Genomic DNA, 13,909 nt, shown 5'->3' with positions numbered 1-13,909 from the left:
TAACTTCGTATGCACATGCAATCATCAATCAATGTTAACAAAACGCTATAGAGAGCTATATAAATTTCTGTTAAAAATCAATTTAAAGTTTTTAGCGCTTTAAGCTGTATTTTTTATTAAATAATCCTTTAGTTTACCCTTAAAAGATGACAATTTACTTTGTAGTTTTATTTCAGTTGGAAATGTATTCCATAAATGTGCCGCTTTGAATGTAAATGTTTGTTTCATATAATTTGTCCGTGGCCTGAAGTGAATAAGATCATTATTTGTTGAAGAGCGGAGATTATATTTATCATTATTAAAAAAACTGGTAGTTCAGATATATAATGTAATTGGTGCCAGATTATGTTCACTTTTAAAAACCAGTAAGGCCATGTGGTAATTGTAAAAAAGACTACTTTACAGGTAAACATGTGTCACAGAATTCCAAAACACAGTAGGCTAGAGCACACTAGAGACGAGTGCGTCTGGACACCAGGTTAATAATGTCCTACCATAATCTTGTAACAATAACTATCCTCCACAACCTTGAATTCTTAGATAGATTCTCACCGCACATGCATCCCCATTATAGCCTACAACAACTACATGTAAAATCTTACTTTTTCAGATACCCTATCCTTCCTAAACACCACTAACACATGGAAGAAATTTCTAGAACAAATCATAACCTTGCCTGCTATTGAATCACTCAGGCAAGCATTTGCTCTGCTCCCCTAGTTCCAAGCAGTTATTTTACTCTTTGTTCTTATTAAATACAATGTATTTTATACTATACAGCACTTCTGTTTCATACTCTTGATCTTTGATTTCGCATGTTCCCTTATTTTTGATCTGGAAAATAGTTCTCCCAGTTTTTACTTTACTTTCATCTTTCATTAAATGTGGGAGACACACATTGCTCATTGCTTTGTTTTGAGGAGTGGATAGTTATAAAGGGAAAACAAGATCAATTGGAAACACTGTACTTGAGAAAGAATAAGACAGAAATATTATTATGAACAGTGCATCAAAAAGTGTGTCAGGTTAAAATCTGATAGGAAATAAATAATGGTGAATCAAGTGGTTGGAAAAAACCTTTTACAGCAATTGATAATTAAGTGAAATAGGTTGTGGGAAAGACTGAAGAATGACACCTGGTGGCTAGGAAAGGAAAGTCTCCCATTACACTAACGGTCTAAACTGGGCCAGTTTGAAATGCATGTAGTAGTTATATTTGCTGGGGGACTGAGGCAAGCTCCTCCAAGATTCAAATAATTGCAGTTTAATATAGATATATATTTATAAAGCATACAAAATCTTTCTTCACATCTTTCTTAATTTTGAAAACAGAGTTACCCTGGGCCTACATGGAAAATGGAGCTTTGCTGGAGATAGTTTGCCATGACTTGTAGTAAGTCTTCACTGTTCATTTTTTTCTGGTTTTACTCTGATTCTTTGGTGGTATCTACCTAACCAGCTTTCCTGGATAACTAACCAGCAGGTACCAATTTCTCAGAAAGTAACCAACTTCTAATTTTATGTAATTTCTGAATCAGCAGTGACTCACAAATGACTATTAAATACAATGTGTGAGATGGTCATGGAGAAATTTCACCTTACCCTAGGATCCAACTAGCAACCCCTGGATTACTACAATGTAATAGGTAGGGCTGGTACAGTCACTACAGTGCCATTCCTTGAGGACAGCAAATGCTGCTCCAATATTATGCCAGATATAACACTGTAAAGTGTCTCACTCTGAACATCAAATAGCAGTTATGCTGGAACTTTGACAAACAGCAAATAACTGGATCAGTTTCCAAAGCCTATGTTATATAGCCTACATTCCCAGATGCGACTTTCTCCTTGAAAAGTGTGAAAACATTTGGTGTTACACTGTACAATATGCATTTCAATATAAGTTTCTTCTACAGAAAAAGGTCTTGTGTACCACACACTTATCAACAACTGGATGTTTCAATGAAGATCAATGCATACAAACTTCTTGAAAAATTAATGACCTCTTCAAGGTCTGTGAAGCAGCAGCCTTTATCATACAACAATGTAGAAATGAATTTAGATCTTAGTTTGTTTGCTTGTTGTTATTTCACTTTTTCTATATTTGACAAAATATTGCAAATGTACGACCAACACCTCTTCCAATTTCCCAGAAAAGCCCTGTAGATTTCACAATTTTGTCAGTCCATGGAAAGACCACAAATATTTTGGTTTTATAAGCTATCTGAACACGGCCTACCTGCACCAGGAAACTAGTGATGAGGTAAATTTGTCTAATATCTGCTACCCAAGATAAACAACAACTTAATATGATAAGTTCATATATATTTTTATTATTTTCTCTTTAATATATAATATAACATAATATTAAATAACATTTTAGCAAATAAATGCCCAATAATAAGCTACACTAAAGTTTTTGCACGATGATGAAGCCGCCGCTGCATGCATCTTAATAGCTTTTGATCTTTTCTTCCAAACTAAAAATGACTATATTCAGGATGGATCATTTGATTTCATCAACATTCAGATTAGTTCAGTATTACAGAATGTATATATAGCACAAACTGTAACAACTTAACTTTACTTCAGACAATATTAAACTGTGTCAGTATGATTGTGACTAGCTTCCATGGAATTGTTTGAACACATGTTTACTTTCTGCAAGTTACCATCACTTCCATCAAGGATATATATTGAAAATTCCATATTGTTGCTTGAGTTTTTCTCTGTTTTATTCATGTGTTTTACAATTTCCATATCAATTTCACTATTGTTTCTTTCTGTATTAATTTCAGTTTCATTTTTTTCATCACTTTCAATAACTTCTATTTCAGCACTTTCCTTATGTCCTATCTCATCACTTACTTCATTTCTATCATCATGTTTACTCTTTTCAATACTTTTAACTTTTCGTAATGCAGTTTGAAGAATTGTTTCCATCATTTCACTATGTTGTATATACTCTTCCTTTACTTCACCTGGGCTTGTTAAAGTTGCAGGTATATTTTTATCTGCATGTAAATGTGATAGGTCAGGTAGATCTATACTATCTTCTCTGTTTGGAGAGTAAAAGGTTGCATGATCTTGACCTCTGGACTCCGTTTCCAAGCTTATTCCCAGAAGCTTCTCTACCTTTGATTTCTTCTTTCTAGCTTTCTGGAAACATAAAATAACCAAATGATAAATGCATTAATATTCTTACTACAATATATAATTATGAGCCGCATCACGACAAAACCAACATAGTGCGTGTGCCAACAGCATGGATCTAAACCAGCCTGCACATCCGCGCAGTCTGATCAGAATCCATGCTGTTCGCTATTATTTTCTCTCTTGTAAAAGGGTTGGTAAGCGAACAGCATGGATCTTGATCAGACTGCGCGGATGTGCAGGCTGGTCTGGATCCATGCTGGTCGCAAACGCACTATGTTGGTTTTGTTGTGACGCGGCTCATATGTTATCTGGAAAATGTGAGATAATATCATTACATTCTTCAATATTCATATCACTGACTGATTACAGTATCTCAACTACAAACCTCCAGATTCACAAAACTAACAAAAATATTCAATTACATGTATCTGTTGATTTTTTTAAATTTCTTTCAACTTTACACTAGTTGATTAAGTACTTAATATACACTTAATGGTTGAAATTTTTTTTACAAAATTATGTACTACACGCTTTTAAATTACAATAGAATTCAAACCTGATTAAAACTTGGATGTTCACTCTTAAACTGATTTAAACCAAAGTGCCTTTTCTAATTTGCAATATCTTTGTTAAACTATGTATCATTTTCCAAAACAAGAAAATCTGTACGCACTTTATCAGTTTTAAGCATTTAAAAAATGTATGCAAGCAATTTAGCCTGGTTTCATTGATATATATTACATAAAGGTCTCAGAGACATATACACAGAATTAATGTTATGAAATGATTTATTTTATATATAACAAGATGACATAATCTTACCTTGGGCAATGGTCTGTTAGGATCATGTAACTTCTGATGTTGTTGTAATTTTTGCTGGAACAAGAAAGGAATACTAAAGTAACTAAAGGAAATCCTCAATATACAGGTTAAATTATAGTTTACAGTTTAAGTCAAATTATTTATTCATACTGATTTTGATCTGACCATTTAATGCATATGCAATCAATTTTAACCACTAGTGTATAGACATGCCATAATATCTCTACATACAGGATTGTCCCAGAATCTTGGTGACTGTAATGGAGCCATCCTGGTAAATGAAGCATAAATTTGGAATATATTTCACATGCTGCAATGAACTAACAAAATATAGACCATATTATTCTGACTGGAAAAGATCCAATTACAACAATTACAATCAATCATCACATTCCCATCTAAGTCTCTGTTAGTTTTTCAATTATCCTAGAAAGCTGACACCAGGAGGGTATTGCTCAAGACAGCTTTATAATAAACTGGAAATGATGACACACATCCACTGATAGGTATGTGGCCCTTGCTAACAATAATTATTGGCTATAACTTGTGTACAGATCAATTCTTCAGTCGAGTAATTGTTGTATTCAAATTGTGACCAAACATGCCAACAAGTCTAGTTAAGCAGCCAAAGACTGACTGCCTTAGTAGTGCTAAAACACAAATTTACAAAACAATTCAATGTTTTCAGAAATACGCAAATCTAATACCTATCTTGTCTAAAGAAAATGGCAAAGTGTCTGTACTGATAACCATATACTATTCTGTGACTTACAGATATTCTGTATATCACATTTGAAAACAAGCATAAATTGCAGATTTCATTTTAAAATTTTTGCTTTAATAATATTTGCAAGTTGATATTGGTACACAAGGTTGTTTGACCACTAAGAAAATTTTTAGAATTTTATTAGAAACAATTTTCTATACTGATCAAAAGACACCCAATCCCCACTCCCCAAATCAAGACAAAAGTATGACATGTAGAATATAGGGAAGATATCTCTCATATGTGAACATCTTTAAAATGAAATGCTCTTTATCATAACTTCATCAAATGATTCTATTGTTTGCCTTATTTCACATTTTCAGTGGGTTTTTTTATCACAAGTCCATTCTAACAAATATGTTGAATATTCAACTTTTGTTCCATACCTTGGTAGTAAATGTCTGACTACACCCATCATGTTCACAAGAGAATCTCTTTCCTTCATGGTAGCTACGTATATGAGCATTTAGATTACGCTGATCTAGGTAGGAACGTCCACAGTTGTCATGGTTACAGATAAATGACATACGCCTGTCAGCATGTGTCAACATGTGTTGTTTTAACCACTGCTTCTGACTGAATGTTTTCTTGCATTCTGGGCACTCATGTACTGTAACAAATTTATCAGACTAAAAATAATGTAATTCTATCATATGTTAACTATTTTAATCAAGCTTTGCATTCGTTAACACTTAAAGTCTGAAATCTAAACTTTGAAATGCTATGTATATATATTCCTAGATTATATAAATCAGTCAAGACTTCAATAATGTTTGTAACTAGTTATCTGTTGAAATTCAATATAAATCAAAACAGTCAACCCTAAAAGCATCTGCTTTTTTATTATAAAATGAACTTCATAATAACTACTTTTAAGATATTTTAAGGACTTTCACCTTACATTTAACAATAATTAAATTTATTTCAATCTCAGAAAAGGTTATGTAAATTGTGCCCTAATCTATGCATAACCCTTAACTTGCTTGAACAGGAAGTAATTAGCCTCTGAAACTAGTATAGGGCCCGGCCAGCCAGCCCTACTGTCCAATCTGGTCAGTCACTATACTATTGTTAGCTTCTTATATTGAAATCTCTTAAACTTTGAATGGACTGTTCCAAATTCATTGCTGGACAAGTCAATCATAAATTCAACAGGTTAAAGGTTAATATGAACTATAACGAGAAATATTAAATATTATCACCTTACCTGTAGCATGATCCACCTTTTTATGTTTGACTAGCAATGACCATTTGTCAAACTTCTTACCACACTCACTCTCTGTACATGTGTACCCTGTAATATTAATATATATAGATTGTAACAGTACAAATATGCATCTTGCATACCAAAAAGACATAAACTAAAGTTATATTTAAAAACCTTGACAGTGCCTGTCTTCAATTTTCAAATCTATCTTTCATTACCTCTCACAGTTCTAAGCTAATAACATCACACTGAATTCTTAAATGTAATAGTATCTTGTACAGTTTGTGCTTCAACCAAGATCTGTTTATTGAGAAAAGAATATACACGAATATGGCCCACACCCTTATCAAAATTTTAACCATTAAGCCCCTCACTATTTTGTTTTACAGGGCAAAAAATAAACAAATAATGAAACTTTATATTTGGGAATCACTTTATAACATAAACTACCTTCATGTATTTTCTGATGCCTCTTCAGTTTATTTTGTGTTGGGAACGCCTTACCACACCCAGCGACTGGACAACTGTAATAAATAACAGTCAATCAAATTTATTGTTTTTTTATAATCCATCAAATAAACTGTTTATTATGATTTAACTCAGAAACATGAAACAAGAAAGTAAGTTCATAACCTGCAATTAGTTTACATATACTACAAACATTCAACTAAATTGGGTAAAAATTCAGTTCAAATGATTCTCAATTCATTTTCTTTTGAGCTTTAAATCCGAGTAACTGCTAAATTATAAAACTTTTTTTTTTATTGAGGTACATTATTACTTAGGTACGTTAATAAAGCATAAGGTTCATTATTAGAAAATATACAATATTTTTTACCACAACAGCCTGCCCTGTGCATGCTCTTCTAATTTATGTGTCTTTAATTGATGATGCTTGTTAAACACAGCCTCACAGCCAATCACAGTACACTGAAACATAGATTTATAAATCATTCCACTTCACAATACAATCAAATTACTTTGCTTGAAAAAATATTATTTAAACTTAGAATCGTTGATAGAAATAAATATCATTCTTCAATGCAGAAGTCAAATTTGTCATGTTCTTTCTCAGGGCCTTTTCTAGCCAATTTAGAAAAAGGCGCTTGGCATAAATTGGGGAAAATTCTCCAACATTTTGGGAATTTAGAGTATTTTTTAAAAAGTTGAAAAACTACCAAATCCACGACTTGTATGGGTTTTTTTTTAACATGTGTATAATCATATATCTGTCACTTCTTTTAATGAACAGATCAATTTTTCTTAGAAATTGGAACAGTTTAATATTTTTGTAAACAGGGACTATAGTTGCATTTTTATAATTTTTATAATCATCAGACACGATCCCCATTTCCAGAGAATTATTTTACCATTGTAGTTACTGAGCAGATTTTAAAGATTTCATTTTCAAGTTTACGCAGTTTAGTCATAGTCTACCAAGTGGTTAAGGAAGAGATGTTGTTTAAAGAAATAGTGCATACCAATAGATGGACAACACATGACAGACACAATATAATCATAATATTGTTGCGTCCCGTGCGGATGGCTCTTTAATAACTGCTGTAGACTGTTATATGTTTTATTACTTAAGGCCGCTTCTCTATGCAATCTGTTCATGTACTTTTGTATAATAAGTCAGCTTTATAACAGCCTTGTGTTATTTTGCTTATGCAATTATAATAATTCACACCACAGACATAGACATATGCTGTATCATATATGCATTATTTAAATATGCCTACTTTGAATAATGCTTGATAATCAGACACTTACAGACAGGATGCGATCACAAACAAATGCTTATTAATAAAGCACTTAAAATTAATAAGCCTATGCAAGACTCATTTGCTGGTACCAATTAAGCAACTTTCAGCTTTTATGCGGCTCAGAAAAACGGACTGACGGACATCAGACGACACATTATGGACTCCGCAGTAAATTAAATAACTTCATGGAATTATAAGTAAAATAAACAAATAACATAAGAATGTTCAAGTTTAACTATTTAAATTTATTTATGTAAGCCCTTAACAATCAACCTTGCGCATTTGTAAAATCCGTCAACAATAATATGAAATATCTTGAATTTCAATATACGATCGTGCTTACAAAATTAACCTTAAGATATGACTCAGATCGGGGCTGGCGCTTGTGTTAAAAACAATAAATAAACAGTTTTAGATGTATTAATACTTAAACTTTAAAATGGAAAATGTTAAACAAAATAGAATTAATTTAACTCTCTTTTAATATAGATTCTAATTCACCTAGGAAAATATACGCAAATTACTATTGCAAAACTTTTCCGGCATAGAATATTGACTTAAGTTTTATTTCTGACAATAGTTCTAATGTAAAAATAAAATAATTATTAAATTCTTGTTAAAGCTTCTTTAAGTAAATTTTGTACTGAAAAAATAAAATAAAATTACTTTTCAATGTAAAATAATATTTTACTCTAATGAATACTGAGGTTCTCAGTTGCGGAGTCCTCGCTGCTAACAAAAATCTGCCTTTTATATACGTATTGCTAACAGTTTGCTAACGGTTTACTAACAATATTTGAAACTTGTGAGTTTCTAACAAAATGCTAACAAAGAGGCACCGAAAGGGTTGCTAACAGTGCTAACACTGCTAACGGATAATGAAGTACGAGTTAAAATTACACAAAGCGCCATCAATTAAATCGACAAATCTAATATAGAAAATAATAAGAATACACAATAACGAGGGATCGGTAAATGTGATGCAAAAATAAACAAACAAATTATTATTTTCGTATATATAATTTAACGCTCCCATAGGTAACCTCACTTGATAAATAGAAATAAAAACATGACGTCGTAATTACATGACGTCATCAAATCGTGCATAACCAACATGGCTGACAATAAACACTTCCGGGTTTTAGTAAACAGTAAAATTGCCGATATTAGCGTAAGGGTAAGCTTTCAACATTAATTTACATTGACAATCAATAGTATTTAACATTTTTACAACATATAAACCGTATATAACAGAAAATAAATATGCATAGGTTAACTAGCAGGTAAATAAGGTCGGTGAAATGCGGTGCATCACAATATGAGCAACATGTGCTCAAACCTGAGCTTAGAATGATTGCAACGATTGTAGCCATGATCTTTATTGACAAAAAATATATGAAACTATAATACCTTGTACGTATCTCTTTCATGGCACTGGGCTATATGTTTCTTCAGGGCATACACAGAACTAAATGTGGACTCACAGTCACTCTCTTCACATTCCCAACTGTTAAATATATAGAGGTTTTATTGCATGAATTTGTAGAGACTACTACTAAAATGATAAATACATTTGCATGTTCTGCTATTTTTTATGATCTTTATTCATTCAATCATTAATTAATAAAGTAATAAATTCATTCATTTATTTATTGATGATGATTATGAATTTATCATCAGTGCAGCATTGACATTTCCCACTAGACACTTATGATAGTGCAAGTAAAGTGGCTCACCTTATTAATTTCATGTGTCTCTTAACAGTAAACTTTCACTCCATAAAAGTCTAATCATTTAGTTTTCAAATAGAAGTAAAATAGCACAAAACAGTTCCAAGCCAGTAAGACTTTTACATAAAATGCAAATTCTTATCTAAATTTATTTTGTAAATACTATATATATATATATACCTCTGATTCTGTTCCTCATCTGACACATGGGCAACTTGTTGATGACGACTTAAGTGATCCACTCTTTTAAAAGCTTTGTTACAACCCTCAAAACTACAGATGTGTGGACGCTTTAAAAATACAGAATAATAACATTTTATTGCACAACAATGACATGATGATTCACCACATGTAGCAGTGATAGTTTCTTTCTTTTTATTTTGGTTGGGATTTACGTCACACCAACACAGTATAGGTCATATGGCGACTTTCCAACTAAACTGGTGGAGGAAGAACTTGCAATAAGTTTCTCAGAAATTTATGAAAGTAAAATAAGAGCTGTCGGGAGGACAGCGACGCTCGACTATTCTTTGTGCTTGATAGTAAAAGAGCCTTGATAATGTAAAATTTTCTAAGTTAACAAAAGGGCCAAATTTTCCTTTAAATCCATGTTACTGTTAAAGGCCTTGAAGAGAGTCCTATTATGCTCTCAAAAAAGAGTATAAAATTTCAACTTGTTTCTAAGCCAGATGTCAATAGTATATGAAAATATCTGAGGTGGTATGCAAACTTAAACGTAAATTCTAAGTCAGAAAAGGGGTATAATTCTGTCAAAATGCTTGATAGAGTTACCTCCTCCTGTCTACAGGTTAAGGTCATGATGGTGAACAAGTGTGCAAAGTTTCAAAGCCATATGTCAATGGACTTTGAAAATATTTGAGGTATTACAGAAACTAGGCCGACGACTACGCTCTGGTGACTACAATAGCTCTACTTATTCTTATCGAATAGTCGAGCTAAAAATCATTCTTTGCATCCGTTAAACACAGAGAAATTAAAAATATTTCCTCTTTAATCTTAAAGTGTATTCTCCAGGCAGTACTGCAATTTCACACAAGGAAATAAAGATTTCATTTATAAGGTCTCAATCATATTTTTTTAGCTGGCTAATTGTGTTTGTAAGGCAAATAGCATATCATAATGGATCTCTAGATAACATGGAGACAGAAATGCTGCCACTACATCAATAGTCTAGAAAAATACTTCAGTACAGAGACATCATAAAGATATCTGGATATATTGGATAATGTTTTGCCATAAAACAACTTGCCCTTTAATAGCTACAATATCGCCACTGGGTTCAAGTCAGTAATTTTTGGACAAGGCATGTTTTGGTGTTGATGTGTTTCCTTTCTAACTTTCTAGTTTAGTATTCATTTTATGAAAAAGTTTAGACAATGAAATGTAATTGTGTATGTAAAACAGTGTCTTTTCTTTTCATGTGCGTCTTTTTTTTTTGCTAATCTATATTTACTTATCTAAATAGTAGTAATACATCCAAAAACACATATTTTACAGATGAGGTTTTTTTTAGAGCTGTCATTGATTCATAGCAAAGCATATTGACGATACATTGATGTCAGATAATAAATATCAGCGATATGTCGATACATATTCTAATTTCTTTATATATTTCACTTTCATACCTGTTTAAATGTTTTTAGTAAAACAAATGTTCTGTTCATACAAATATGTTGTGTACCTTTTATAAATATCCTATGCATAATTTTTACCAAACCATTTTTAGTCATCACCAGTCTATGAAATGTGTCTATAATCTAACAACAGCTTAGTGTCAGACATGGCCATCAGCTTTTATATATGTTTTGGGTGAATTTTCATAATTTATAGACATTAAACAGGCAGGTGAAAATGCCCGATCGGGCTTATGTTATAAACAAGAACGATCAATGATCACATGTGTCACCTCATGATGGCCAATTTCATGTTGGGACAAGTTTTGTGACAGATGGAGAAGTGATTGGAGTAGTGGCGACATAAATTCCTGTAAAGTTAGGATGAAATTGCCCCAGTAGTTTATGAGGAGTAGTGGGGACAAGTTTTGTGACAGACAGACAGTGCACAACTAGACTTGGTACTGAACATTCCTGTAAAGTTTGGATAAAATTGCACCAGTAGGGCCATCCTTAAAAATATGTTTGTTTGCAGTAACGCGACCGACTCACAAAATTTGCCCCTACTCAAAATTTTTTTTCATGGTCTGGATAAAAATTTTTTTTTTGGAATCAGAAAATTATTCCTTGTGCTTTGTTTTCGTTTTTTTAAAGGTAAATAGAAGAAATAAAATGTAGGTCTCATTAAATTAGAATTCAGTTATCAATTTATTAATTGTTACCAGATTATCAAAGCATATATTGTCCAGCATTTTGAAATTCCATGTTTATTTGGGAGTACAGTTCAATAATAAAAAAAAAAAACAACCTACCTACCCACCTTGAAAATTCTGGGTCGGGTTACTGCAAACAAACATTTTTTTAAGGATGGCCTAGTTTATGAGGAGTAGTCACACAGAGAAAAAACCTTTTTATCAAAGGGCCATAACTCGGCCAAAAATCATTCAACCGGAAAACCCGTGCAATATGCGCAAGGATCAATCCTGTGAAGTTTCATTGAAATTGCATTAGTGGTATAAGAGAAGTAGTCCAGACAAACTTTAAAAATAAAAATTATTAAAGGGCCATAACTCTTACAAAAATCATTGAACCGGAAAATGCTGACAATATGCACAACTAGACTTGGTGCTGATAATTCCTGTAAAGATTGGATGAAATTGCACCAGTAGTTTATGAGGAGTAGTCCGGACAAGCTTTTGTGTATCTGGCAACACACAGAAAAAAACCCTTTTTATCAAAGGGCCATAACTCGGCCAAAAATCATTCAACCGGAAAACCCGTGCAATATGTGCAAGGACTTGAGCTACAGATCAATGTGTGGTATAAGAGAAGTAGTCCGGACAAACTTTAAAAATAAAAATTATTAAAGGGCCATAACTCTTACAAAAATCATTGAACCGGAAAATGCTGACAATATGCACAATTTTTTTAATGTTTTTATAACACATAATTTTTGAAGTCTTTAAAAAGTATGTTACATATGCAAAGTGTAAAACAAAATAGGTTAATTAACTTCTTAATACTCTAATTCATTGCGCCAACACCTGTCAGCATACATTTCATTCAGTTTTCAGAAAAAACTTCAAAATATAATGTTCAGTGTCAAAGAATTGTCAAAATATAAATGCCAGAAACAGAATATCGATTTGATCCAGATATATTGAATAAAGGTATTGGCGCAATAATCTAGAGCAAAATGAAGTTGTTGGACACATTTCTATTTAAAATTTTACATTACAATATAATTTTTATGAACTTCAAATATTTTGTTTCTAGAAAATGGGAAAAAGGGAAATAATTTTAAGAAAATAAAAGATAACCAAAATATTTTGATTTTTATTTGTATCGTATATCAATGCTTAATAAACAAAATAAGTGAGAAAGAAACATATCAATTATTTTTCTAGAAATATGATATTTTAAGTCTTAACCCAATCGGGCATTTTCACCAGCCTGTTAAAATAATCAAAATTATCATTTTTTTTAAAATGGGTATCGATTATTGATCAACAGAAAATTATAAACGATACATCAATATCATTTCTAATGATGACAGCTCTAGTTTTTTTTCCTCTGACAGTATAAATAGTGTCCTTTACTTACACTGGAAGGTTCTAACGTATTCACAATGTTGTTTGTTTGTTTGTTTGTTTGTTTCATTTTACGCCTTTTTCCAACAGTATTTCAGTCATATAGGCGGGTAGTTTCCTTCACAATGTTAAAAACCCGGAATACTAGGGTGAGACTTGATGAAAGCAAGCTACAGCTGCTGTGAACTGCTCTGGAGTAGGAGTAAGGCAACTCAATTGGGAACAGGACAACTAAATGGGAAGTAGGTGGTTCCAGTGATATCCGAAAACTACTCCACTTTTTCATATTTCAATGGAATTTTAGCTAAAAAATCTACACTTTCGATTAAATTAAAATATACCACGAATTTACCTCGCCAGTATGTGATAAATAATGACTCTGTAACCTGCTGTTCTTTTTAAAACGTTTATTGCAGCCAGGAAATGTACAAACATGTGTACCTACTCCATCTGCCATGGTACTGTAAAATTTACTAACGAATGAACATGTCCTACTATATTGTTGTCGTCTTCAACTAATATCATCCATCGAAATGCATCGCGATTTTTTAACTAAGAGTTATTGAACAGAACTTAACTAAACAAATCCTATTATTTACAAAGGGACCCAGTACAGTGTTGGGATAGTGTAAAAAGGTAAATCTAGAAAAAATATATACTGTACTGTATATATAATAATTATATAAGATAATATATATACAGTATATATATTTTTCTAGAATTACTTTTTTACACTAT

General features: G+C 32.0%; 1 protein-coding gene across 1 annotated transcript; it reads right to left on the bottom strand.

Annotated features, from left to right (window-relative positions):
- Positions 1–2,544: 2,544 nt before the first annotated feature.
- Positions 2,545–13,667, bottom strand: LOC132750225 (transcription factor IIIA-like). Its single transcript, XM_060740168.1, has 9 exons — positions 13,524–13,667; positions 9,628–9,737; positions 9,128–9,224; positions 6,790–6,881; positions 6,402–6,475; positions 5,952–6,038; positions 5,131–5,354; positions 3,979–4,032; positions 2,545–3,159 (listed from the first exon to the last, which is right to left on the bottom strand). The coding sequence occupies exons 1-9, from the start codon at positions 13,626–13,628 to the stop codon at positions 2,599–2,601; spliced, it is 1,404 nt and encodes a 467-aa protein (XP_060596151.1). The 5' UTR covers positions 13,629–13,667; the 3' UTR covers positions 2,545–2,598.
- Between the last annotated feature and the right edge of the window lie 242 nt (positions 13,668–13,909).

The sequence above is a fragment of the Ruditapes philippinarum genome, unplaced genomic scaffold (assembly GCF_026571515.1).
Source record: "Ruditapes philippinarum isolate M1 unplaced genomic scaffold, ASM2657151v2 ctg3411_1_1_1_1, whole genome shotgun sequence".
Lineage (NCBI taxonomy): Eukaryota > Metazoa > Mollusca > Bivalvia > Venerida > Veneridae > Ruditapes > Ruditapes philippinarum.
The sequence above is the reverse complement of the archived record's forward strand: the minus strand, read 5'-3'. Positions and strand labels throughout refer to the sequence as shown.

Coding starts and splice junctions, on each gene's coding strand:
- LOC132750225 (XM_060740168.1), bottom strand. CDS start 13,628: ATGGCAGATGGAGTAGGTACACATGTTTGTACATTTCCTGGCTGCAAT. Junction 9,225..9,627: donor GATGAGGAACAGAATCAGAG/GTATATATATAT, acceptor TATATTTAACAG/TTGGGAATGTGAAGAGAGTG. Junction 3,160..3,978: donor CTAACAGACCATTGCCCAAG/GTAAGATTATGT, acceptor TTATGTTTCCAG/AAAGCTAGAAAGAAGAAATC.